The sequence below is a fragment of the Culex pipiens genome, chromosome 2, assembly GCF_016801865.2.
Source record: "Culex pipiens pallens isolate TS chromosome 2, TS_CPP_V2, whole genome shotgun sequence".
NCBI lineage: Eukaryota > Metazoa > Arthropoda > Insecta > Diptera > Culicidae > Culex > Culex pipiens.
The window spans coordinates 27,741,867-27,768,877 of NC_068938.1; the positions used below are offsets into that span (position 1 = coordinate 27,741,867).

The 27,011-nt window shown below is 39.2% G+C and overlaps 1 protein-coding gene across 5 annotated transcripts in view; it reads right to left on the reverse strand.

Annotated features, from left to right (window-relative positions):
• Positions 1–67: 67 nt before the first annotated feature.
• Positions 68–27,011, reverse strand: part of LOC120426649 (centaurin-gamma-1A) — a 245,349-nt gene continuing 218,405 nt past the window's right edge. For 2 of the 5 annotated variants that reach the window (XM_039591441.2, XM_039591443.2), the window contains exons 2-9: positions 12,518–12,750; positions 5,341–5,482; positions 5,142–5,276; positions 3,085–4,317; positions 2,773–3,012; positions 2,596–2,713; positions 2,168–2,525; positions 68–1,622 (exon numbers count right to left, since the gene is read on the reverse strand). In XM_039591441.2, the coding sequence (XP_039447375.1) occupies positions 1,359–1,622; positions 2,168–2,525; positions 2,596–2,713; positions 2,773–3,012; positions 3,085–4,317; positions 5,142–5,276; positions 5,341–5,482; positions 12,518–12,750 (2,723 nt within the window). In that variant the 3' untranslated portion in view covers positions 68–1,358. Of the gene's footprint in view, positions 1,623–2,167; positions 2,526–2,595; positions 2,714–2,772; positions 4,318–5,141; positions 5,277–5,340; positions 5,483–7,352; positions 7,506–12,517; positions 12,751–27,011 lie in introns of those variants that run through there. The other 3 variants (XM_039591439.2, XM_039591440.2, XM_039591442.2) reach the window with 2 other exon arrangements.

Sequence of the window (27,011 nt, forward strand, 5' to 3'; positions counted from 1 at the left end):
TTTTGTTTTATTTCATCAGCCATCGCATATTCTTTAGATTAGTTGTTTTCTTTTGTTTTTCCGCCTGTTTTGTTTGTCTGTTTTCTTCTGTTTGTTCGCTACACTATCCTATTGCCTATCGTAGTGGGACAGAGTTTTTGTAGGGTTGTGAGTGTTTGTTTCTGTTTTCAAGAAGATTTAAGGAAAGTGTGCTCAGCGCGGTTTTCTAACTTTGTGTGAGGGAGAGTACAATATAATCGTGTGTTTGTGTTTGTTTTTCTCTCTAACAACTGTATTTGTTTGTTTTGTCTATCATTGTTTCACTTGCTTGTTTGTGTTTAGTCCGAAAGTTTCGCCTCATCCTACGGGGGGTTTTCCTTCTTCACAGTTTAGCAATCAGTTCAATCACTTCTACGGGATCTGCGGTGTTTGATAAGAATATGTTTGCTTGTTTTGGTAAATTTTATTTGCTTTCAACGCGCTAGAACTTTTGTTTTTGTTTTTAATATGGTGCAGTTTTTGTTTTGCTTTTGCTATGTTGTTATAATTTGCTAAACGTAATTTGTTTGTTGGTTAGATTCTCAAGCAGGTTTGTAGTTTGTTTTGTGAGTGTAACTTTGTTAAGTGCTGCACGCTACAATTTGGCATTCTTTGGGGGGACTTGGGGTTGATACAAGAAATGAGCTTCTACAGAACTAATGGAACGAATGGAAAACAGTCAGTGGGGAGGGTTGGTGGAATATTCGATTAAGGTTAGATTCTGTAATAAAGAGGGAATTGTACAACAAAGAGGTAATGTAACAGTGAATTGAAACTATAAGAATAATAAAGAACGAAAGAATGTGGTGATTAAAATCAACTGTGTACTGTGTGGTGATTCTTCCGTTTAAGTAGACGGTGCGATTTTCTTCTAAACTTATACAAATAGTTTAAACGAGAGCGAATATAGTTTGCGTAACCGAGTTGGGCGGGTTCAGTTAAATTTACAGAGTTTTTGTTGCTTACAGGATATTTACACGGGATCGAAGCATAAAATTAGCACAATAAAATACAAAAGAACTATACATAAAAACAAAATTTAGACGTTCCAATCCAAATATCTTACACGAGGTTCCGTTTTTCCTTCTATCGTTAGGTTTAGCCTGTCACAACTTAAACAATAATTAACTAGATCTTTTCTACCGTGTTTGCTTTCGAATAAATGAAACTATCGTTCGAGGATAAATAAAACCAAAAAAAAATTTCTACGCTCATCTGTCTACTAATTTCTCCTTCTCTGATGAATATTTTTTAAATAGAGGGATCACATTGGTTTTGAACGTATAATATATATCGAATATAATTTAAAACTAGGTTTCTCTTTCCTAAAGATCATCTCCCTAAATAATGTTCGACGAAAACTTCTCGAACGTGCCCTGGTCGATGGTTTCCCGCCGCCGCGGGAGCGTTCCGCTGGCGGTGAACGGCGCCGGGTCGGTGCAGCCGAGGCTGGCCAGCAGGTCGACGAGCGCCGCCGTCGTCTCGACGTTCACGTGGTGCGGGGTATTGCTTGCTTGGCGGGCCGCGGCCAGCGAGTTGGCCGCCTTCGCGTACGTCAGACACGACCGGCCCTCGTGGTCGATGTGCTTCAGGTTGGCGTGGTGCTGGCGGGTGGAAAACAGAAATTAGCATCTCGATTACGGACTTCAATATTAAGGTACTAAGGTTCGTTTGTCAAGCAAGTTGAAGTGGAAGGAAGATTGAAGGTAAGTGAGTGAGTTTCCCGAACACGGACGTCAACATCGAGGTACCTAAATTGAAATCGTAGTAAGCTTGAAGTGTAGTGAAGTGAAAACGTGTGACGTGTTCATCTAAAGGGGTAAGTACCATCTGTCAACAAAACTAACAAAACTGTCAATTCTGTCATTCTGTCAATAAACCATACTACAGTGGACTCTCTCGTTGTCGATATTGAAGGGACCGTCGAGAACGGGAGTTATCAAATTATAGAACGGAAAATCAAAGCAATCTATTTGAAGCGACTGAAAAATTTATTGACAGCTGGAGCAATATTGATATCGAGAAGATCGACAGCCAGAGAGTCCACTGTAACACTTGTTAGGGTTTGTTCAGTGTTTACATGTTTACATTTGTTTATAGGACCTATTGAAAAAAGTCTTAACATATTTTTTCAAGCGTAGTAACTCACCCAAATCAGCAGCTGCGAGATGGCCAGGTTGCCGATGGCGCACGCCAGGTGCAGCGGCGTCCGCAGGTCCCGATTGCTGACGGTCGAGTTGATGTGCTCGTTCGACGCGTTCGCCAGCAGAATGATGATCGCCTTCATGTCCGACCGCACCACCGCCTCGCGCAGCTGCTGCCCGATCGGGGGCGCCGCGTTGAACGCCGGCAGGAACTCTTTCGCCTCGTACTTGTGCCGGATCCAGGCTTCCTTTTCCTCCCGCGAGCTCGCCGGCGTCGGTTTCACCCGGCCGCGCGTGTTCGACTCCCAGACCGAGTTGGCGAGGCTGTTGCCGATGGCGAGCATCACGCTGAGGTGACCGGGACTAGAGGGTTTGAAAGAGGAGGTTAGTAGATGTATAGAGTTGTTAGGTTAGGTTAGATTGAGACACTTACGGCCACTCATCCAGTCCGAGGGACCTCACTTTGCTGATGTGAGAGCCAAGGTTTCGGTGCACGCCCGAGCATTCGATACACATTAGCACTCCGAGATTCAAGCTTGCCCATTCGGGATCTACAACAAAAAATTGAGGTTAGTTCCAGATTACAAGATCAGATAAGGGAAAAACTTACTCGGCGAATCACAGTCCACGCAGTACCCGTTCCCCGGCACCCGACTCCGGATCGACTGCATCGAGGCGATGTCGCTGGGGTTCAGCGGCTTGGACTTGCTCGACTCGATGCCCTGCAGCGACTTGAAGATCTCCTGCTCGATCACCGACACCCACTCGTCGCGCTCCTCCGAGTTGGACGCCTCAAAGTGCCACTGCTTGTTGTCCAGCGAGACGATGTAGAACTCGAACCCGTCGGAATCTGTAACGACAACAGCAGGGTGTTGGGTCAGGAGCCAGTGGAGGATGACGCGTTTGCGAAGCAGCAACTTACCGTCGTACTCGTTGTTCTTCCCCACGCCACTGCTCTTCATCCGGCGGTGTCGCTTCTTGACGTTGGGCGTTTGGGCGTCCAGCTTGCTGGAGTTGCCGTCCGAGCCGATGAAGCTCTGCGAGTTGCTGTTGCTGATGACGATGCCCTCGTCGCCGCTGGTCTGCGAGTTGGACTTGACGGGTTCCCGCAGGGTGTCGAAGGCCGTCAGCAGGACCTTCTCGGTGATCTTGCGATCCTTGGCAAGGGACAGACCACCGATGCCTTCGGTCAACCCGTTGCTACTCGTAGATTTGCCGTTCATACCGGCCGCCAGGTTCGCACCGGTCAGCGCACTGTTGGTGATGATCGACTTGGAGCCTCGAGGTTTCTGACCGGGGACCTTCACCGTGACGTACTGCAGCGAGACCTCCTTCCCGTGGACGTCGTCCATGTAGTCGTGCAACGACGGATGGTACGTCAACCGCCCATCGTCGCACAGCGTCACGTACTTCTTCTTCCACTCCTTGTTCAGCGATTTGCTGCTCCGTTTGTACAAGTATCCCTGCTTGATGGGAATGGCCCGGCCACTTCCCAGCTCTCCGTTCTTGATTTTATCCTGTTGTTCCTTCTTCGACGAGGAAGGAATGAACAGATTCGATCTTCGTCGGCTCTTCCGCGACGTCGTCGGCGTAGACGTTGGAGTCGGCAGCTCCTTGTCCTTCCCCCCTCCGCTACTCCCTCCCGAGTCCTTTCCCGATATCAACCCCAGCGGTTGGAGCCCATCGCTCGAAACCGGATGCGTCGGCGGAACAAACTTGGCGATGTTGTTGTTCTCGTTGGTCAACGCCAACAATGCCTGCTGGGAGGTCCCGTGCGAAATGGTTCCCCACTTGGCCGGCGGATGCGAATCCCGCTGTCCAATCAGGTGACTCTCACTCGCCAGCATCTCCTGGCTGATCTTGATCGGAATGTGGTGGCTCGAGGCCGAAAGAGCGTGGTGTCGATGCGGTAGTGTCATGTTACCCTGATTCTGTCCAGACTGTTGCTGCTGCTGCTGCTGGTGACTTGGCGAGGAACTGCTCATGGTGAGACCCGGACTCGACGAGCCGGAGAACCCGTTGGTCGGGCTAGGAACGGAGGTCGCGTGGAAACTGGCCACCCCAAGCCGGGTACCCTGCGGCGTCGTTGGCCGCGAATTGGTCGGTGTGATGGCCGAACCCGTCGACAGACGCTGCTGGACAATCTTCTGGCAAGCTGTAAATCGGCACAACAGAAAAAAAAACAAGAACACACGATTAACCTACGCAACGCACTCACAGAAAATGGCACACTCCGGCTTACAATATCTCCGATAGAAGGGCATCTTTGCGCGTTTGCGAAAAAAAACTCTGTCGCCGTAGTCCCGACCGTCCAAAACATAACCAAACAAAGCGCAATAAAGTACAGACTCGGTCCCTCCAGCACCAAGTTCACCGATACACGCAGACTTCCACGAATTATGCACGGTGTCTCTTTTGTTTTGTTTATGTGCTCGTTTGCATCCTTCCCCCAATTTTATGCTTTTATGCTGGGAAGGTTTTTTTTGGTGAACCACCTCACACCAACACATTGACAGAGAGACAGACACGCAAGGACGGTCGGGAAGCGCAGTTCACGGGTTGGCCTCCAGAGGGACAGCGCGCGCGTCCTTGGTTTCAACGCGATGGTGTTGGTAATTGTAGAGCATGTCCTTGCTAGTCGGGACGCAAACCGAAGGTTTGAGCTCTAGTTAAGTGCGCAACTTCATGTTGTGCAATTCCAATTAGACGAGCAAAGTCAACGCTTGCTTCTCGATTACGGACGTCAGACTCGATATACCAAATTCGATGACGACCAAAATTTGATGTGGTTCGAGTATCGCGGTAAGTACGTCGAAAAGTGGTTCCAGGATTGCTGCGTCACCAATGGTAAGTACATTTCCTTCTAGTTACTAACAACTGTCACAACTGTCAATGTCAATAGTTTTTAAGAGATGCCTTCCAGAGATAGTCTAACCATTTAGGGCCTTTCAAGTAGGATTTTTTTTTTTCGAAGCTTACCGTCCTGGAACACCCGTTCCACGTTCAGTCCGTAGGTGGCACACGTTTCGTAGTAGGTGCACCGTTTCAGATCTTGGGCCAGCTTGCGCGCCCGGGAATCGTCGATGACCCGCGGTGATCGCTCGCTGATGGCGTCTGTAAGAAGTCAAACTTGTTAGTTTTAGATAGCTTTTTTCGGAGGTCAATTTTCAAAACAAACCTTGCGTCCCAACCAGGATGATCGGAATCTCCGCACTGTTCCGGAAGTGGGACATTTTGGTATAGTAGGTGTAGACGGCGTTGAAGCTGGACTCGTTCTCCAGGCTAAACACGAAGATGACCGCGTCGACCCAGGCGGCGAACTGGAAGAAGAAAGAAAAACCGGTCAACTTCTCAAAATTCGCTTTTTATTTCGAAAAACGATCCCCGATTTTTTGGCGAAATAGCGAGACAGAGAGAGAGAGTATCAAATGTAACATAATAGCAGTTATTTAGGCGTCACCCCGTAATTGATTTGTCACGGTGGGACGATAAATCATAAACACACACGCGGACACAAAAGGGAGGCGCTGTGTGTAAGTGTCACCAGAGAGAATCCTTTTTTCGAAAATATGAACCCGAAATCGATTCAGGTTTCGCTCTCCCTTTTGTATTTTTTTGGTTTTTTGGAAAATACTTCTAGGGGAGTATATTAAAACAAATTCCGTACACACATTACCGACTAAATAACGGAGGGATTGTGTTTTTTTTGGAAAAGGGTCCAAAAAGTGCGTCGTTTTTTTCGAAGAAAACTTTCTCGCAAAAGATTTTTGATTGATTTTGAGATGTTTATGATTGATCCGTTGGCCGGAAGAAAGTGAAAATCCGTTACGGAACCTCATAAATAAACAGCTGATGGCAGTAAGTTAACCTTGCCAGTTCATCAAAGAGGAATTTGATTTCTTTTTGAGGGAAGTTTATAAAAAAAAGAAAAAGTTGAAGGTCTGCCAAAAAGAAGTCGATTTCGAGTACAAACAGTACGGCGAGAGGGGGAAAACCGCACAAAACAAAGGAGCTTTCGCTTTCCGCGTCTTAATTCCACGACGACGAGGTGAGGTTTTGGTTTAATTATATTATTTAGAGTCGGAAGAAGCCGTAGCGACTAAAGAAAGACAGAACGCATAAATATGTGCGCACAGCGCTCAAGGTCAGGTTTTTTCTGCCTTTCCGGACTCACGTGCTCGTATTCTGCTGCCACTGCGAAAGGCACGTGAAACTTTGACCGAGTAATGATCCAATTTGGCCAGTTTGAGGAAAGTTGGGGGTTGAACGAGGGGTCTAATGATGGTAGAATTACTAGATTAAAATTCAGTTTTTTTTAAGAATAAAAATAGGCATCAATAGCCAAAGTTACAAACTTTTTGAAAAAGCACTTCTCAATTACGGACTTCAACATCGAGGTACCTCCACTGAATATAACGTAAAATTGATGTGAAGTGAGTGTTAGTGTAATTTTTAGTTACTGTGGAATCCAGAAGGTAAGTACAGATGAGTGTGTTTCCCAATCACGGACTTCAACATCGAGGTACCTCCACTAAAAACAACGTAAAGTTGAAGTGAAGTGAGTGTAAGTGTTATTTGTAGTGTTCCATCCAAAAGGTAAGTACTAATGAGTGTGTTGATGTGTAAGTGAAGTGCAAGTGAAACTAGGCGATTTCTCAAGCAGCAGCTCCAAGGGTAAGTACCACCTGTCAATTACTAGCAAATTTTGCTGTCACCTCTGTCACTACTAAACAAACTAATTAACGTGTAAAGCGAGTTCATCGCGAAGCGCCCCTCGTTTATGAGAGAACTCATTTTTTCCGCTGCACAGATGCGGAGGAAGGGCGCCCCCCTCGCACTAGTTACTGCCTTCCGGCCAACAACAGTCGAGTTGAGCGCGCGCTAATGGCCACACTGCTGCCGGGGAGGAAATGGATGATTTCAGTGGCGGGTGCGCGCGCGAGGCAAGATTTCTCAATTGAATTTTCGCAGTCCGTAAATCATCGCGCCAGTTGTTCTATGATGACGACTTTGTAGCACTGCACTGGGACTCAGGTAAGGCCGTTACTTTCGCGCGTCGTAAATCAAATCAGAAAAAAAAACAAGCGAAAGGTGGTCAACAAAAATGAGGGCGAATCGGGCACGCATAGAGATGTTTCCGGCGCGCGAAATTGCTGCAACTATTCGACCAATTGTTGCCGAAGAACTAACCTCAAAAACAAATATCACAAATCATTCGCCCCCTGGCAGGGGGTTGTCAGCCCGGCAGTGATTTACACACTCGATTGTCTCCCGCGCCGTAATGTCCAATAATGGATTTCCGATTTAGGGGCCCAAAACAGAAGCCCGCTAATGCGGGCAGTAAACGTAAACAGCGAGCAAACGGCAAACTTCACCGCCGAAGGAATTGAACTTGACTGCGGAGCGGAAGCGCGCGGTCTAGCCTTCAAGTCTGGAGAGTTCGACAAGCTCGGTTTCTTGAACCCAATGCCAGTAAACAGCGACATTTGCATAGGGCGCAGGCGCTGCGCGACCTTGGTCGCCCCCACCACTCCACCTTTTCTTCCCTTTGAAGTACCCCTCGTTGCGCGGGGTTGAGGGGAGGTGGGGGGTTCCAGAATAATTGGCCACGTAACCGTACACGCACACGGTACCTTGGGTCGATGATTCATAAGGCAGCAGCTGGAAAAAGTTTCAACCTCTTTCTCTTTTGATTTGCTGCGCCTGCAAGGTAGGCCTCAGACAGAGCACTGCCGGAATGTTGCAAACAGAACACTTGAAACACTGGCGGGCATAATGAGGAGATGAAGAGGTGTTGGGAATGGGTTGTTTTGAGGAGGGTTGCCAGAATTTGGGTTTTGGGATGAAAGCTTCTCTATTACGGACGTCAACTTTGATATAACTGATTGTTAAAAGTTGATTTTTTATGACTTTTATACTGGTAAGTACTAGTGCAGCTGTTGTTCCTGATCGTTACAAAAGGTAGGTACATTTCTTTTATTAACTAACACATCTATCAACTGTCACTTGTCAATAGCTAATACTTTAAATCTTTTTTTCAGTTAGGGACTATTTATCGATTCTAGTAGCTTCTTTTCATTATCTGACAGCAGCAGTAGGGTTTTAGTTGCAAAAACCTCTATAGTGAAGTCTGTGATTGGGAAATGCACTCAAAATTGTTCAGATACACTTCATTGTTGAACATCGAAAAACTGAGATTTTTTTCAAAAAACCTGCATAAACATAGTAATTCACTAGTGTACTGAGCACTTACTAAATTACGGACTTCAACATTAAGGTACCATACAGCATACAAAATGTTTCTAATTTTGTTTCAAACGAGTTAGTACTGGTGTAGCTGTGGTCAACTGACGAAAGCTTCTCTATTACGGACGTCAACTTTGATATACCTGATTGTTCAAAGTTGATTTTTTAATGTGTTTCAAACTGGTAAGTACTAGTGTAGCTGTTGTTCCTGATCTTAACAAATGGTAAGTACATTTTGTTTTATTTACTAACACATCTGTCAACTGTCACTTGTCAATAGCTAAAACTTTAAACCTTTTTGTCAGTTAGGGACTATTATTCGATTCTGGTAGCTTCTGGTTCTAATCGAAAAGTAGTAGGAAAAACATTGTTTTGAAGGTTTTAATTGCAATACCAATATAGTGAAGTCCGTGATTGGGAAATGCACTCAAATTTTTTTGAGACACTTTAGTTTTGAATATCGAAAGACTGAGATTTTTCAAAAACTTGCATAAAAATTGTAATTCTATATTGTAGAAAACAGAGCTCTTACCAATTACGGACTTCTGTGGCTGTGGCTCCTGATCGTTATAAAGTCAACTGACGAAGGCTTCTCTATTAGGGACGTCATCTTTGATATACCTGATTTTTCATCGCAAAACAGTTTCAAAGCAGGTAAGTTTTTCTAAGATGTCAAACGTTTCTCCAACACGGACTTCAACATTGATATCCCAATCATAGTTGAGATTCCAAAGTGACTAGTGATGATGAAGCTGAGGTTGCTGTAACAACTGGTAAGTACAAACAATTTCTAGAATAACTGTCAATATTTTTAAGTCAGTAACTGTTTCCAATCCTTTTCAAATCAGCGCAGCTGTTCGATATCTCCACGAACAATGCGCCAGAAAACTTTTGCATACAATTATCCTCCTCCACACAGTAAAAAAAATCATGGTAAAATTTCATCTAAAAAGGAGTACATCTTTTATGTCAGAAAAAAGCTTTAATTTTACCTCTAATAATGTGTAAATTTACATCTGGTAGACGCTAGGAAAAAATATATGTAATTCCAAAAAAATATCAAATCGGCGATAGTTATATCCATCCTACTAAGTCCGCGCCCCAATTCGCACGGCCATCTCGCCGCTGTGAAAACTGGTTGATCAAAGCCAATGTAGCTCTATGTGCTCCGTACATTGTATACTGTATTTACTGCATATACGGTACATAGAGCTACATTGGCTTTGATCGTCCAGTTTTCACAGCGGCGAGTTGGCCGTGCGGGTTGGGGCGCGGACTCAGTAAGCTAGATATAACAATCGCCGGTTTGATATTTTTTTAGGATTACAGATATTTTTTCCTAGCGTCTGCCAGATGTAAATTTACACATTATTAGAGGTAAAATTAAAGCTTTTTTCTGACATAAAAGATGTACTCCGTTTTAGATGAAATTTTACCATGATTTTTTTTACTGTGCAGGACCCTTTCGCTCCAAGGCCTCAACACAATAACAATAAAAAGTCATATTAAACTCGCTAAAATGCTTCCAAATTGCAACCTAATTGTGCGTGTGCGCCCTTTGTTCGGCATCACAATTGTAACAATGGCACGTGTGCAAAAAAAGAATCGGATGCTGCACATCTGCAAAAATTTGCATACGCTGCAGTTTTGCTGCAGTTGATGATCGATGCGTCGCTAATTTCTGTATTTGAATAGAGGCGACCTCCGCGTGGGTCTTTACAGCGAGCGACAATGATCTGATAATTGATTAGGTTCAGCTTGGGACGCATAAAAAATAGTCGCATTCACCGATGCCTTAATGACTTTCGCGTCGTCGTGATTTAAATTGCAAATTTACTCACCGACCTAGTTCGGAAAGTAGTTTAGTTCCAGCTGATTTGATGTTACGCAAATTAGAGGGAGAAGAAAAAACGATTTTGCGTAGCGACTTCGTTTTTTTTAAGGGAAGGGTGCGTAAGGATCATTTGAAAAAGGGGGATTTCATCATGATCTGTTTTCGGGCTAGAGGTCGCCTTTTCATCCGCAATGTTTTCGTTGTGTTTTTTACGATTTATTGATTTTGGAACGTCGATAATGGTGCATCGATCGGGGCTATAAATTTCCGATTAAAATGCTAATCACGTTTCGTGCTGAATCGCGTCGTCGGATTTGATATGCAAATCCGAGTGGTGCTCGAAAATTTGTTATTTATCGCTCTATCAAACTCTACTTTTTTTCGGCAACGGAAATTACAGAGAGGGGTAAAGTTCGCAACCACCCATTAGCGTTATTGCCCGGTTCAACCAGGCAAATCTATTTATTTCACTTTCATCTATCCCGCCTGAATGCAGACTGTTTAATTCGCACCTCACCGGAGGGGGTGAACTGCCGCCACACGTCACAACCCCCGAAAAGGCGCCACCAACACCCGATAATTATGTACGAAAAAAAATCTCCGGCAATTGAAATCTAATCTAATCTTGGCGAAAATACGCCCTTTTGGCAAACCACCACCTACTCCCCCTTTTCCCTCCTGAAAACCGAGAGTGTGATTAAAAGTCCGCCCCTTCTTCTATGACCTGAAACCTGAGCAAAATCCCCTCAAAAAAGAAAAACCTTTCTCGAGTGGTCTCGCCGACGTCGTCGAGAAGTGACTTTAAGGCCCCGGGAGCGGTTTTTAATATCACCGGCGCAGGTTCCGTTTCCGTCCGGGGTGGCCAGATGGTTGGAATTTTTCTTTTCCTTTTCATACACACCACATATGCATAATTCAGTGCCCCGGGATCGAATCTCCCCCCTCTCGACGAGAACGCAACGGTGCGTTGTGAATAATTTAGCCGCGTGTAGTTGGCGCTTTTGTACGGGAGGGGGCGATAATGAGGCTGCTTTTTGGAGTTGTTGGAAGGTGGGTTAATATTTGAGATTTTTTTGCTGATTTGAAAAGTTGGGTCTAAATTTAGACGGAGGTTTGTTTTGAATGATTAAAAACATCCGAAAGGTAACAAACGCTGAGTTGTATCTTCTCGATTACGGACTTCAGCATTGAGGTACCTAACAGCAATCAGAATGTTTCTTGATGTGATTCAAACTGGTAAGTACTAGTGTAGCTGTTGTTCCAGATCGTTACAAAGGGTAAGTACATTTTGTCGTCTTCACTAACACATCTGTCAACTGTCACTTGTCATTAGCTGTAAGAACACTCTGGGTAGGATCATACTAACTCATCGAAGCTTTTTGTCAGTTTTAGGGACTTTCCATCGATTCTAAAGCTTCTATTTTTAATCGAAAACCAATACGATGCAGTTAGTTCTGAAAATTTAGGTTGTCATAAATATATGTTGAAGTCTGTGATTGGGAAGTGCACTAAAAGTTGACACTTCTATTTCGAATATCATATTGCACAGCTTTAAAAAAAATAAAAACGGACTTGAACTTTCTAGTTTACCAAAGTAGTAAACCAAGCACTTCCCAATCACGGACGTCAACATTGAGGTACCTCTCAGCAAACAAAATTTTTCTTGATGTATTTCAAACTGGTAAGTACTGGTGTAGCTGTAGTTCCTGATCGTTACAAAGGGTAAGTACATTTTGTTTTATTTACTAACACATCTGTCAACTGTCACTTGTCAATAGCTGTAAGTACACTCTGGATAGGCTCCTACTAACTCTTCCAACTTTTTTTTGCCAAATAGGGACCTTCTATCAATCTATAACCTTCTGTCTCTCATCGATCCCACTTTCACTGAAAGCTAGTGGAACACATGTCTTTCCCAAGCTGTCAATCGCCAGTGCGAAACGTTCTTCTTTTTTCGCCACCCAAGAAACCCAATACCGAGGGATCCATCAACCCGGGAATGCTTCCTTTCCGTCACGTATCGCATTACGTCGCCAACCCCCTTCCCCTAAATCCATTAGTCCTTTGCAAGCTGACGTCATCGCGCACGCGAAACTTTTGCCCCAGCCTACTAATTTCGTTTGCTAAGTGGTCACGCCAAACTTTGCGCGCTTCCGGGGACTCGGCCAAAAATGAAGCAAATAGAAATTAGAATTTCGCGTAACCTACTTTTCCACTCTAAATTTTAAATTTGCACAAGATTTAATTAAAATCTTCAAGTAGCTATGGTACGAACCTGCATTTCCGGCGGTCCGCCCTCGTCCCGGATCAGCAGCAGGTAGCTCTGGTTGTCGATTTGGATCTCCTTCTTGAAGCGGCCACCCTCGGGCGACTCCTCCTGCATGTAGGACCCCGTGAGGTAGCGGTGGACCAGCGCCGACTTGCCCGAGCTGAGGCTGCCGACGATGCCGAGCCGAATGTCCGGCACGGACCGTGAGATCGTCCACTCCTGGCTGTTGACGAAGGAATCTGAAAATAAATAAAAGGAAGAAGAAAATTTAGCAATTGAATAAAAGGGATTTGCAAGGCTTATGATTTCGGGAAACAGGTTTCAGCCCTAAAATTTGACCAAAAGGTGTTAATGAAGGAACTGGAGGCTGACTTTGGAAATAATTTCATTAAAGGGAGCGATTTCGGGGCTAAGAAAAAAGGGGTTAAAAAGAAACAAGTTTCATTAACACTTCTTTTCAAGTGTCAATCTCTCGTGTATGTGCTCATCAAAATGTCACACGTTCTCCATCCAGCTGGACCTTTTGTGAGAGTTCGTCGGAGCGTGAAGGAAGCTGGGCACCGGTGTAAATCTTCTTGTAGTTAATCAAAGTTAGATTATGTTTTGATATGTTGCTTTTTTTCTTTTGTCCTTTCAGAACCGGGAGCAAGATGCTTGAAATTTGTGTTTTTTTTCCTTCGGTCAAGCGATTTGTTCTGGTTTTCGGGATGCAAATCGGTAGGGGTTCGTCTCGACGAAGCCATAAAACCATCAACTGCCACAAAGGTGACCCGTTTGTTGACTTTTGGCATCCCGTTGAGGAACGGGCCCCTAAACGGGTAATTTACACCCTCTCAAGTTTTACAACCTTTGTGCACGAGCCCGCGCTTACTTAATCGTTATTCGATTTCATAAATTTTCAAAGAAATAACCACCTAAATGGCACGATAGCCATCGGGCCGGCATCGGCGGTGCCCAATTCAAAGAGTTTGGAGAGAAAAAATGATGAACTGTTTATTGCCCAACGACGACGACTTCGAAACAGCCATAAACGATGAAGACGATCGTCGTCTTGATAGAGCTAGTGTCGGCTTAAGCTGGGTAGTAAAACTTCTGCGCGCAACAGTCAGTAATAATTTTATTTGCTTAGTTGGTTCAAGATCTGTGAGTGCCTCAAACTGTTCAAATATGGCGCTGGAAGGTTGATGGATGGGGGTTGCGCGTTTTCAAGACAAAATTGATGAGTTTCGAAAAGTTCCCTAACACGGACTTCAACTTTGATATGCCTAAGCTTGTTTGAAATACACGATTGAAAAGTTGCAGTAAACCGTAAGTAACAATCCAGTAAAGATATTGGAAGTGTTCCCTAACACGGACGTCAACATTGATATACCTCGAGCCAGGTGGTAACAAAAAATTGAATGTTGCTGTAAACGGTAAGTACCTTTTTAGTGTAAGAAGTGTTTAGAATAAGGAAGATGTTGAAATTGTTCCCTAACACGGACTTCAACATCAAAGTACCCAGCAGTTAGTGAACAACCAAAATGAAGTGAGTTGGAAGCTGCAAAGAACAAACGGTAAGTACCAAGCGAACAACTAACACTCTGTCAACTGTCAACTAGAATAAGTTATAGAACATTCACTAACCCATTTCAGAATGATAGGATAGAATTAGGAGTCAGGGCTTCTCGAATTACAGCACCTTATGGAGTCATTAAGCTCCGTAAAGAGGCACTTTTCGCTAGAATTTGAACAATAGAGCTCCAAGAAGTGGATTCCCCTCTCAATGGCTTTACTCCGTGCTTCGTGCCAACACCACGTTGCAGCGCAAACACAGCAAAAAGCCCCGAGGGAACCATTCCGAACCGAAATTATGCTCAAGTGTCTATTTGCGGGTCAGTCACCTCGCGCACATCACACGTGTCAGCGTTCTCATCGACCGAAATGGGGATGCAAAGTGTTTGCCAAGGTTGAATCGATTGAGTTGTTAGGTTAAATTTTGATGTTTGAAGCTGTAACCAGTGTGAGTGTTGTGTACAATAATTGATGTGACTCGTCGCGAATTTTGTGTTAAATTATTTAAATGTAAATTATTGTGCCAAGAAGACGTTGTGTTTGTCGACGGGAAGTTACCAGGACGCCGCCCAGCAAGCAAGAAACCCGAAGCTGGAAGTCCCACACCGTGCGTCGTTACCGCTAGTCACCACCAGGAGCGCTGCTGCATAACATCGCATGGGCGGCCATTGGGGGTGGTGAATGTGCGTAATCCTTGAGGATGACAGGATGAGGAGGAGATGGGTTGGCGCGTAAGAGGTCAGGGGTTCGGGATTTTAACCCGACCGTTGCTCGGTCATGAAGTCCGGATATCTACCGCGGAAAGGTTGTCGCCAATAGCAACCCTCACCCGCGAAGTCAGTGTACCAGTGTTGAAGTAGTGAATCCTTGGAGGATTGGGAAGTGCCCGGAAGAGCTACATCCGTGGCCGTGCCGAGAGAGCAGGAGTTTCCCGTAGGAGATTTGGACATCCAGGTATGACCGGAAAACCCCCAGGAAAATCCCCGAACAAACCCCAAGCCTGACAATACCCTAACCGCCATTTTGAATCCCTCATCCAGGACCCCTTTGTGTTCTATTGTTCACTGCGTGAACACCGATTGGTTTCACCCCGGCCGTGCGACATCCGGCCCGGTGAACCACCCGTACGAACCGTCAGCGTCTCGCTGGACATTGTTCGATCGCCAGGCCGTTACCGTTACCACCGCGAACCCTAACCCCGGACTGTTCCGACGGAGTCCCCGGACACCGTCGAAGCCTGTTGCACGTCACCAAGCACAGGAAGGGCGTGGACGGCAGGCGAGGGTCCTTGAAGGCTGCAGCCGAAGCGTCGGAGGGTCCATCCGACTGACGTAGAAGCCACCCCCTTGGCAGAGCGCCGGAGGAGCGTCGACGACAGCAGGAAGGAGCAGCGACGACGGCAGAGCGGCGAGAACGGGGCCCCGAACGCGTGCACCGGAAGTGCGAAGAGAGGAAGAGGACGTGTGAGGTAGGAGTAGTTGATAAGGAAGTGGGACGGGACGTGTGAGCTACACGGAAAAAAAAGTGTGCGAGAAATCGTGAATTTCGATTCATGAATTCGTGAATAAATTTGTGCATGATTTCGTGATACCTTTCATGATTTCATGAATTTTATTCATGAAATCGTGCATAAAAATGCACGAATTCATGAATTTTATTCATGGCTAAAATATTTTTACGAATATTCATGAATTTTCCTTCATGAAATCATGCATATCACTATTCATGATTTCATGACTGATTTTCATGAAGTCATGACTAAACTTCATAAATTCATGAAAAATATTCATGATTTTACGATTATTTATGCATGCGTAAATTTTACGTCGTAAAATTTTATTCGCGAATTTATGAATCAAGTTTTTCATGATTTCATGAAAGTTTACATGATTTCATGAATGAAATGCATGAATTCATGCATAACATTCATGGGTTTATGAATTTTTATCCATGTTTATGACGAGTGATCTTGATCAATCAAGAACAGTTTCGCTCAAACTGACAAGTTTGTTTTTGCTTGCCAGTTCAGCCGCGTGTTTATTTGCCACGAAGTCAATCGCGTTGTGACTTGTCGCGTCCTGTTGTGTTTGCCGGTGAAAGTGACAGTGATTTGTGGACCCGGGATTTGGAGGTGCTGTTCACCGGAACCGGGAAAAGATCTGCGGCCGTTCCGTTGGAAATGGCAACGGAGCCAAGGGCTAGCAGGAAGAGGACCGAGCGGCAGGAGGAGGACCGAGTGGCAGCAGGAGGACCGAGCGCGGGAGGAGGACCGGGCGGCAGGAGAAGGACCGAGCGGCAAGAGGAGGACCGAGCGGCAAGAGGAGTAACGAGGTAATAGATCTGCAAAAGACAGAACAGTTCCCGGTTTGTTCGCGTGTTTGTTATGATTGTCGAATCAAGGGGAACATGGTCCATAAGACAGTTCCCGTGTTTTATCTCCGCGTGTGACAGTTTCTTGGTCGCGGACTCGTAGGGATTTCGGTTTTCTGTCAATTGCCGGAGCATTCTACGCGTGTGACAGACAGTGAGGTTTGTTTTGGTTTTGCAAACGAAAAAATCCCGTTTTTTATCGGTTCGCGTGGATGCGCTGAGTGACATTTCGGTGCTTTGTTTTGAGCTAGAAATGGGGACATAGGTAAAGTATGTTAATAATTTTAATGATTTTAATATTGTAAGCATAACCATTTTTTAAGTGTTTAACATATTTAAAGTATTTCAAGTTTATAACGTATTTAAATAATTTTAAGCAATTAAATTTTCTTAGGTACTTTAATTTTGTAAAGTTTTTTAAGTTTTTTGATTGTTATTATTTTTAGGTATGTTAAATATGCTAATGAATTAAGGTATTTTTATTTTTCCAGCTATATTAATATTGTGACTTTTAAAAGTTTTAAGTATTTCAAGTATTTGAAATAATTGACGTGTTTAAAGTTTGTTAAGTATTTAAATAATTTTAAGCATTTAATTTTTTCTAGGTATTTTAATATTGTAAGTATTAAAATATGTTAAGTATTTAAAATATTTATTTTTTAAGTATGATAAATATGCTAATGATTTCTGGAGTTTTTTTTGAAAAGGTCCTATAAACAAAATTTTCATTTTTTGCTTTTTGGGTGTTTTTGAATACCCCTGACTCAAGGCGGTTCTAAAAACACCCAAAAAGCAAAAATTTGAAATTTTGTTTATAGGACCTTTTCAAAAAAAACTCCAGATTTTAAGTATATTAATTTGTTCAAGTATTTTAATATTATATGTTTTAAAGTTTTGAAGTATTTCAAGTATTTGAAATAATTGAAGTGTTTAAAGATTGTTAAGCATTTAATTTTATCTAGGTATTTTAATATTTCAAGTACTTAAAATATTTTTAGTATTTGAAATATTTATTTTTTAAGCATGATTTTAAGTAATTTAATTTTTTCATGTATTTTAAAATTCTATGTTTTAAAAGTTTTTAAGTATTTCAATTATTTGAAATATTTAAATTGTATAAAATTTGTTAAGTATTTAAATAATTTTAAGCATATATTTTTTTCTGGGTATTTTAATATTTTAAATATTTTAAGCATTTGAAAGATGTTTTTTAAAGTATGTTAAGAATGTTAATAATTTCAATATTGATAGTATTTAAAGTGTTTTTTAAGAATTTAATATATTTAAAGTATTTAAAGTATTTTAAGTATTTTGAGTATTTTTAGTATTTTAAGTTTTTTTTATTATGTCATGTATTTTAATAATTTTAAGTATTTTAATTATTTCAAGTATTTTAAGAATTTTAAGTATTTTAAGTATTTTAAGTATTTTAAGTATTTTAAGTATTTTAAGTATTTTAAGTATTTTAAGTATTTTAAGTATTTTAAGTATTTTAAGTATTTTAAGTATTTTAAGTTTTTTAAGTATTTTAAGTATTTTAAGTATTTTAAGTATTTTAAGTATTTTAATTATTTTAAGTATTTTAAGTATTATAAGTATTTTAAGTATTTTGAGAATTTTATGCATTGTAAGTATTTTGAGGATTTTAAATATTTTAAGTATTTTAAGTGTTTTAAGTATTTGAAGTATTTTAAGTATTTTAAGTATTTTAAGTATTTTAAGTATTTTAAGTATTTTAAGTATTTTAAGTATTTTAAGTATTTTAAGTATTTTAAGTATTTTAATTATTTTAAGTATTTTAAGTATTTTAAGTATTTTAAGTATTTTAAGTATTTTAAGTATTTTAAGTATTTTAAGTATTTTAAGTATTTTAAGTATTTAAAGTATTTAAAGTATTTAAAGTATTTAAAGTATTTAAAGTATTTAAAGTATTTAAAGTATTTAAAGTATTTAAAGTATTTTAAGTATTTGAAGTATTTCAAGATTTTAAATTATTTAAAGTATTTAAAGCATTTAAAGTATTTAAAGTATTTAAAGTATTTAAAGTATTTAAAGTATTTAAAGTTTTTAAAGTATTTAAAGTATTTAAAGTATTTAAAGTATTTAAAGTATTTAAAGTATTTAAAGTATTTAAAGTATTTAAAGTATTTAAAGTATTTAAAGTATTTAAAGTATTTAAAGTATTTAAAGTATTTAAAGTATTTAAAGTATTTTAAGTATTTAAAGTATTTAAAGTATTTAAAGTATTTAAAGTATTTAAAGTATTTAAAGTATTTAAAGTATTTAAAGTATTTAAAGTATTTAAAGTATTTAAAGTATTTAAAGTATTTAAAGTATTTAAAGTATTTAAAGTATTTAAAGTATTTAAAGTATTTAAAGTATTTAAAGTATTTAAAGTATTTAAAGTATTTAAATTATTTAAAGTATTTAAAGTATTTAAAGTATTTAAAGTATTTAAAGTATTTAAAGTATTTAAAGTATTTAAAGTATTTAAAGTATTTAAAGTATTTAAAGTATTTGAAGTATTTAAAGTATTTAAAGTATTTAAAGTATTTAAAGTATTTAAAGTATTTAAAGTATTTAAAGTATTTAAAGTATTTTAAGTATTTAAAGTATTTAAAGTATTTAAAGTATTTAAAGTATTTAAAGTATTTAAAGTATTTAAAGTATTTAAAGTATTTAAAGTATTTAAAGTATTTAAAGTATTTAAAGTATTTAAAGTATTTAAAGTATTTAATTTATTTAAAGTATTTAAAGTATTTAAAGCATTTAAAGTTTTTAATGTATTTAAGGTATTTGAAGTATTTAAAATATTAAAAGTATTTAAAGTATTTAAATTTTTTAAAGTATTTTAAGTATTTTAAGTATTTTAAGTATTTTAAAGTATTTTAAGTATTTTAATTGTTTTAAGTATTTTAAGTATTTTGAGAATTTTATGTATTTTAAGTATTTTGAGAATTTTATGTATATTATATTTTGAGAATTTATGTATTTAAGTATTTTGAGAATTTTAAGTATTTTATGTATTTTAAGTATTTTAAGTATTTTAAGTATTTTAAGTATTTTAAGTATTTTAAGTTTTTTAAGTATTCTAAGTATTTTAAGTATTTTAAGTATTTTAAGTATTTTAAGTATTTTAAGTATTTTAAGTATTTTAAGTATTTTAAGTTTTTTAAGTTTTTTAAGTATTTTAAGTATTTTGAGAATTTTATGAATTTTAAGTATTTTGAGAATTTTAAGTATTTTATTTTTTTTAAGTATTTTAAGAATTTTAAGTATTTTAAGTATTTTAAGTATTTTAAGTATTTTAATTGTTTTAAGTATTTTAAGTATTTTGAGAATTTTATGTATTTTAAGTATTTTGAGAATTTTATGTATATTATATTTTGAGAATTTATGTATTTAAGTATTTTGAGAATTTTAAGTATTTTATGTATTTTAAGTATTTTAAGTATTTTAAGTATTTTTAGTATTTTAAGTATTTTAAGTATTTTAAGTATTTTAAGTATTTTAAGTTTTTTAAGTATTTTAAGTATTTTAAGTATTTTAAGTTTTTTAAGTATTTTAAGTTTTTTTAAGTATTTTAAGTATTTTAAGTATTTTAAGTATTTTAAGTATTTAAAGTATTCTAAGTATTCTAAGTATTTTAAGTATTTTAAGTATTTTAAGTATTTTAAGTATTTTAAGTATTTTAAGTATTTTAAGTATTTTAAGTATTTTAAGTATTTTAAGTATTTTAAGTATTTTAAGTATTTAAAGTTTTTTTTTATTTTAAGTATTTTTAGTATTTTAAGTATTTTAAGTATTTTAAGTATTTTAAGTATTTTAAGTATTTTAAGTATTTTAAGTATTTTAAGTATTTTAAGTATTTTAATTTTTTTAAGTATTTTTAGTATTTTAAGTATTTTAAGTATTTTAAGTATTTTAAGTTTTTTAAGTATTTTAAGTATTTTAAGTATTTTAAGTATTTTAAGTATTTTAAGTATTTTAAGTATTTTAAGTATTTTAAGTATTTTAAGTTTTTTAAGTTTTTTAAGTATTTTAAGTATTTTAAGTATTTTGAGAATTTTATGAATTTTAAGTATTTTGAGAATTTTAAGTATTTTATTTTTTTTAAGTATTTTAAGTATTTTAAGTATTTTAAGTATTTAAAGTATTTAAAGTATTTAATGTATTTAAAGTATTTAAAGTATTTAAAATATTTAAAGTATTTAAAGTATTTAAAGTATTTAAAGTATTTAAAGTATTTAAAGTATTTAAAGTATTTAAAGTATTTAAAGTATTTAAAGTATTTAAAGTATTTAAAGTATTTAAAGTATTTAAAGTATTTAAAGTATTTAAAGTATTTAAAGTATTTAAAGTATTTAAAGTATTTAAAGTATTTAAAGTATTTAAAGTATTTAAAGTATTTAAAGTATTTAAAGTATTTAAAGTATTTAAAGTATTAAAAGTATTTAAATTATTTTAAGTATTTTAAGTTTTTTAAGTATTTTAAGTATTTTAAGTATTTTAAGTATTTTAATTATTTTAAGTATTTAAAGTATTTAAAGTATTTAATGTTTTTAAAGTATTTAAAGTATTTTAAGTTTTTTAAGTTTTTTAAGTTTTTTAAGTTTTTTAAGTATTTTAAGTATTTTTAAAGTATTTTAAGTATTTTAAGTATTTTAAGTATTTTAGGTATTTTAAGTATTTTAAGTATTTTAAGTTTTTTAAGTATTTTAAGTATTTTAAGTTTTTTAAGTATTTCAAGTATTTTAACATCACATAACTGGGACCTTTGTAAATTAAGAATTCTTCCGCAGTGACCGGTAATCGGTTCCAAGATGGCCAGATGGAGCCAGAGTACATTGGCATCACATACAATGGCCACAGTTTAAAATTTCATGAATTTTGATATGTCACAAGACAGGGTTCCTTGCACATTCCAAAACGTCCCCAGTGACCACCGGTAACCGGTGACCGGTTCCAAAGTGGCCAAGTGGGGCCAGAGTACATTGACATCACATACAATGGCCACAGTTTTAAATTTCATGAATTTTGATATGTCACATGACAGGGTTCCTTGCACATTCCGAAATGACCCCAGTGACCACCAGTTACCGGTGACCGGTTCCAAGGTGGCCATATGGAGCCAGAGTGCATTGGCATCACATACAATGGCCACAATTTTAAATTTCATGAATTTTGATATGTCACAAGACAGGGTTCCTTGTACATTCCAAAATGTCCCCAGTGACCACCGGTAACCGGTGACCGGTTCCATAGTGGTCAGGTGGGGCCAGAGTACATTGGCATCACATAAAATGTCCTCCGTTTTTTCACAAAACATGGTTCCTTGTCAATTTCGATATGTGCCCCCAGTGGCACGATATGGTAAATGTACAGAAAAAGTAATCCGGAAATTGTGAAAATCATACCATGAAATCGTGAATATTACGAGTTTTACTTTACGAATTTTTGAACTATGCATATTGGGCACGAATAAACCAGGAGCCGTGAATAAATATGCATGATTAGACATGCCCGAATACACTCGTAAACGTGAATTAAATTCATGATTTCATAAAAAAAAATCTCGAATTAATTAAATTTATGCATGATTTCATGAAGTTTATACATGATTACACGAATTTTTTTTACGCCTTCAAAAATAAATCGTAAAAAATATTCCAGAAATCACGAATTTTGTGCACGAATTCATGCATAAAAATTCATGATTTCATGAATTTTATGCATGAAATCATGAATTTTTATTCACGAGGTATATTTTTTTGATCGTAATCATGAATTTTTATTCATAAAATCGTGAATATTTTTCACGACTGCATGCATCTATTTCATGAAATCATGAACATTATTCACGTTTACGAGTGAAATCGGCCATGGAAAGTCATGCATATTTATTCACGATTCCTGGATAATTCGTGCCCAATATGCATAGTTCAAAAATTCGTAAAGCAAAAATCGCGTTATTCACGATTTCATGGTACGATTTGCATGATTTCCGGAACACTTTTTTTCCGTGTAGTGGAAGTGGGAAGGGATCCCTGGAATAAAACTGTTGACCTTACGCGAAAAATAAAGTAGTTTCCCTTAGTCATTCGCAGTGTTTTCTTGGTTTTTGAGTAATTTCGAGCGTCACGCCGACCCTGGGTATTTTAAGGGAGAGTCCCATCGGTTTTGTACGCCCTGACACCGGAAGCACATCTCTTACAAGGTTAGTTCACTTCGAGTATGGACTGGGAGTGAACACCAGTTGTTATAAAGCATAAAAGTTTTTGTAAAGACGAAATTGGTTTATTTTTTAAATATTGATTATACTCTTTTGAAATGTTACGTTCGCAACCATCGCACATCCTAGTCATGACAGAGCAGAAAATGCAAAATTTCTGCAAAACACATTCGATTTCAAGCTCTCTTTCTTGGGCGACATCTGTTGATGAAATCAAACACTACCTCCTTCCCTTTCCTCGCCAAAGTGACAAGGGGGTATTTGACCCAGTCCGATCGACAACACAGAACGAGAAATCGAACTCGGCGCAATTATCTTGGCTATTTATTATTCTCGAGGGACTTGTGAGTCTGTATCGCGAGTGGGTAATTGTGTTTGAATAATTAACTTGTTGACGTAAATTGCAAGAAGGAAGGTTCGGAAATAGAACATCGACTACGTCGTAACTAGCTTAATTTGAATTATTTTAAGAAATAAATCGTAATGACATTTGATCAATAACAACGCCATTTCACGACACAATGACCTTGTACCCGAAACCGAACTCCACGCTCCACCAAATCCCATTACTAAAACAAGCAACCTCGCCCGCAGGTCACTCCTCCGAAAAAACGCAACCCCGCTGCGAAGCAGCTTGCATAACTCGCAGGCGCTGACCTCCATTGGTGTGGCGTTTCTAATCCTTTCGCAGCCGGCTAACACACATTTTAGTCGTCGCCGAGATGCATCTCTGATGAATAATGCATGTTTAAAGTTTTGCCGATTTTCACTGGCTCCATTTCGACGCGACTAATGTCAATTTCACCTTGGATCTCCTCGGTTGCGTAAGGTCCGAAATCGGAGACCATGACGATTAGTACAGACCACCAGCGCGCGTTTGGCACCTCGTTAAATTGAGCTCGTAGCGGGTCTCTCGATTGGGTTTGTTTTGAAGTCGTCCACAGCTTCGGCTAAGCCGGTGATGTAACTTGCTTGTGCTAATTTGGCACTGATTGGATTGGAAATGGTCGATTTGGGCGGCGCGAATCGGTGATCTTGAGCAATTTTGGAATTAAGACTTCCAGTCGAAACGGTCCCTAACACGGACGTCAGATTCGATATACCACTTTTAACATGTTCATGTAGAGTGAAAAGGTAAGTACTTTGAAAGTATATCATGTATTATTGGAAGCCAAGGACAAGTAAGTTTTTCGAGTTTCCCAATCACGGACGTCAACGTTGATATACCCTAGACTAGACTTGAAGCGGTGAGGTTCGAAGCAGCTAAGAACGAGTCAACGGTAAGTACTGTAGTAACTTTAAAAAACAACTAACACTCTGTCAACTGTCAATTGTCAACTGTCAATAGAATTAAGTAAATTTAAGATAGCATTACTAACACAGACAAAAATAAGAGACCACTTTCGCTCGTAAATTCCAATTCAGAAAAGGGCACGAACGTGACATTCTTGAGATGCTCGCGACCGCACCACACTTTGCGAAGAGATTTTATTGGCCCAACAATTCCCATTAAATTGACGACCGTGGCACGCGATTTTGTTCCCCGCACGCCTTGGCAACTCTAATTTGAAAGCATTTTCGGTGCAGCTAATTTGTCAGAAAGGATTAGAAGGTTGGCGAAAAGGGAAGGTCCTTTTTCTTTTGGTTGACGCAAAAAAAAACTGAGAAAAATGACTTGGTGATTAATACGCAGATTAGAGATTGACTAATTTGAACACTTTTTTTTTCATCAGTTCCGAAATATGACGCCTCCTTGCCGGTGGAAGATTCTCTCACGAAACTGGATCTCGCTACTCCGAAAGGAAAAGAGGGGCGCACCGTCGCACATTCACAAACAGTGTTAATTTACATGCAATCAATCTTGGTTTCATTCCGGGATCCGCCGCTAAATGCCGCCGTATTGTTTGGTCGATTTGAGGTTATGTTTGCACTGCACACGACACTGCACTTCTTCGTCGTCTTGGTTGGGACTTTTGGTCGCCATCAATCAAGGACCGGAACCGTATAGTGCTGCAGACAGACAGACCGGGAAGAAGCCATACGGCACCGTTCGTTCTGGAGCGAAGCAAATTAGAGGACGTCTTGCATCAATCATCTCGAGGAAACCTCAACCAGTTCAGCTTTTTTTTCGTTTCGTTTTTCTTCAAAGTCAAAGATGATGTGCCGTTGCCGGGATGCGTGTTTGCTTTGGCCGGATGACCTTTGCTCCATAGACTGACTGTGCGGCAAGGGTAATTGTGTTTGCTTCTTCCGTGAAAGGTTGCGGATGACGACCGGACCCCGGATGGTCCACCGGAACTTGCGACGCCGTTTGGCTGCACTTATTTGTCGATTAATCATCACACTTGTGGTGTAACTGACGGGATTGTTGTGGGTTTCAAGACTGGTAGCATTTCCCGACCACGGACTTCAACATTGATATACCTCCAGCGCAAATGTAAGTAAATGATCTCTAATACGGACTTCAACATTGATATACCTCTGGCTTGTTGGTTAGAAGGCGATGTTGTAGCAGGTTTTAGTTCAGGTAAGTACAAGATGAAGCAGGAGGTAAGTACAAGATGAAGCAGGTTGGAGATCAGGTAAGTACTCAACGAATTACTAACACTCTGTCAACTGTCAACTAGAGTAAGTTTGGATAGGTTTACTAACCCAAATTTGTTATTTTTAATGCTGTTTTCATTGTCAATAAGCAGTTCTTTGCCGTGCAGAGTCAAGCTTATCTACCATGACAGCCGAAAAAATGCGTTCTACTTGCCAACTCACGCGAGCGCATCTAATTCGTATTAATGACCAAGTTTTGACCGTTGCTCGGTGGGAATCTCCCGCCAAGATGACACTGCAGATCTTCAAGTTTCTTCCTGCAATCTTCAAGAGAAGTACATGTGCATTGCAGAGTCAACCTATCACGTAATTAAGTGCACATTGTACTTTCATTACGGTTTGCTTTCTTCAACAAAAACCGGACGCACGGCTGGACATCCCCGTCTGACCGGAACCAACAGAAAGGACATAAATCCTACCGTTTTGTCTGGCGCGCTCCAGATTTATGTGCACAAGAATGAAACGATAGCAAACATTGCATAAATCCCTGCTGGGTTTCTCCATATCGAAGGAAGCTAATCAACGGTAGTTCAAACACGCACGTGTGCCAAGATCTGCAGAACCCATTCCATGGCCTCCTTCGCCCAGCTGTTTCGAAATTTCGGGCCAGGCTGCACAAACAATGGATTCGATTTAGATTTTTTTTTTCTGAACTCACTTTCCAAATAAGCCTAATCTAGAGCACAAAGCCTACCGGAGATTTCTCGACGACAGGATTGCTTCAAAAGGACACGGAGTGAGGGCGCTTCCCCCGGAGGGAGGTCCCCGAAGAAAGTGTGCGCACCTTTTCCTTCGATCACTACCTTTCGGTTCTGTTTTCATTCAATTTTTGGAAGCTTTCCTTTTTTTGTGCCAGAAAGGCACATCGACGAAATCGACGAGCAGTAACAACAAGTTTTTTGCTCCTTAATTCTACCTTTTTCTGGACGGCGACGATGACGACGACCGGGGAAAAAGAAGCTCGCTGATGCATTTGCGCAACTGGTTGAGGTCGAAGAAAACTTGCAGCCGTCAATCGAGAGTCACGTGGTGGTTGCACGGATCATGACCGGGGGCAGGTACGCGACTACAAACCGTTTTTTAGACGAATGTTGGAAGTCGTTTTTTTTTTGAGTGACAGTTCTGGGTACGGATTTCGCTCGCCGACTTAAGCGCGTGTGGATTACGTAATCGGTCGCAGCTAATCTACAAGTTGTAGGAAGTTGGGCGCACGACGGATTTAGGTAGGTTAGTAGGGCAGTCCTACGTAATTTTCTCTGTGCGAGTGATTGACGCAGGGTGACGGCTTCTCTGACAGGGTAATTCCTTCAAGAGATGTCAAATTTTGAAGAAATTTTAGATATTCAGATAAGCCATTTCTTAAAAGCATCTGTCCTTGATCTTATTACAAAATTAGCTTCTCTATTACGGACTTCACAATCAAGGTACCTCCTAGTATAGAACTCACAAAATTTGAAAACAAGTAAGTTAAATTTAAGAAAAGGTGTAAAATGTGCTTCTCTATTACGGACTTCAAAATCAAGGTACCTCCTAGTGAAGACCCTACAAATTTTGAAGTGCAGGTAAGTTTAGGTTAAGCGATGGTGTTGTGTTGCTGCAATGGAGTTTCAGATGAATCATCAAGTGGTAAGTAAAATTCTGTCAATCAGTCAACTGTCAAAAAATGCAAAAGTGTCACAGAAACATGAAGTCATAGACGATTGTGGTTCTGTCACTTAAAAAAAGAAATCGTCTTCTCTA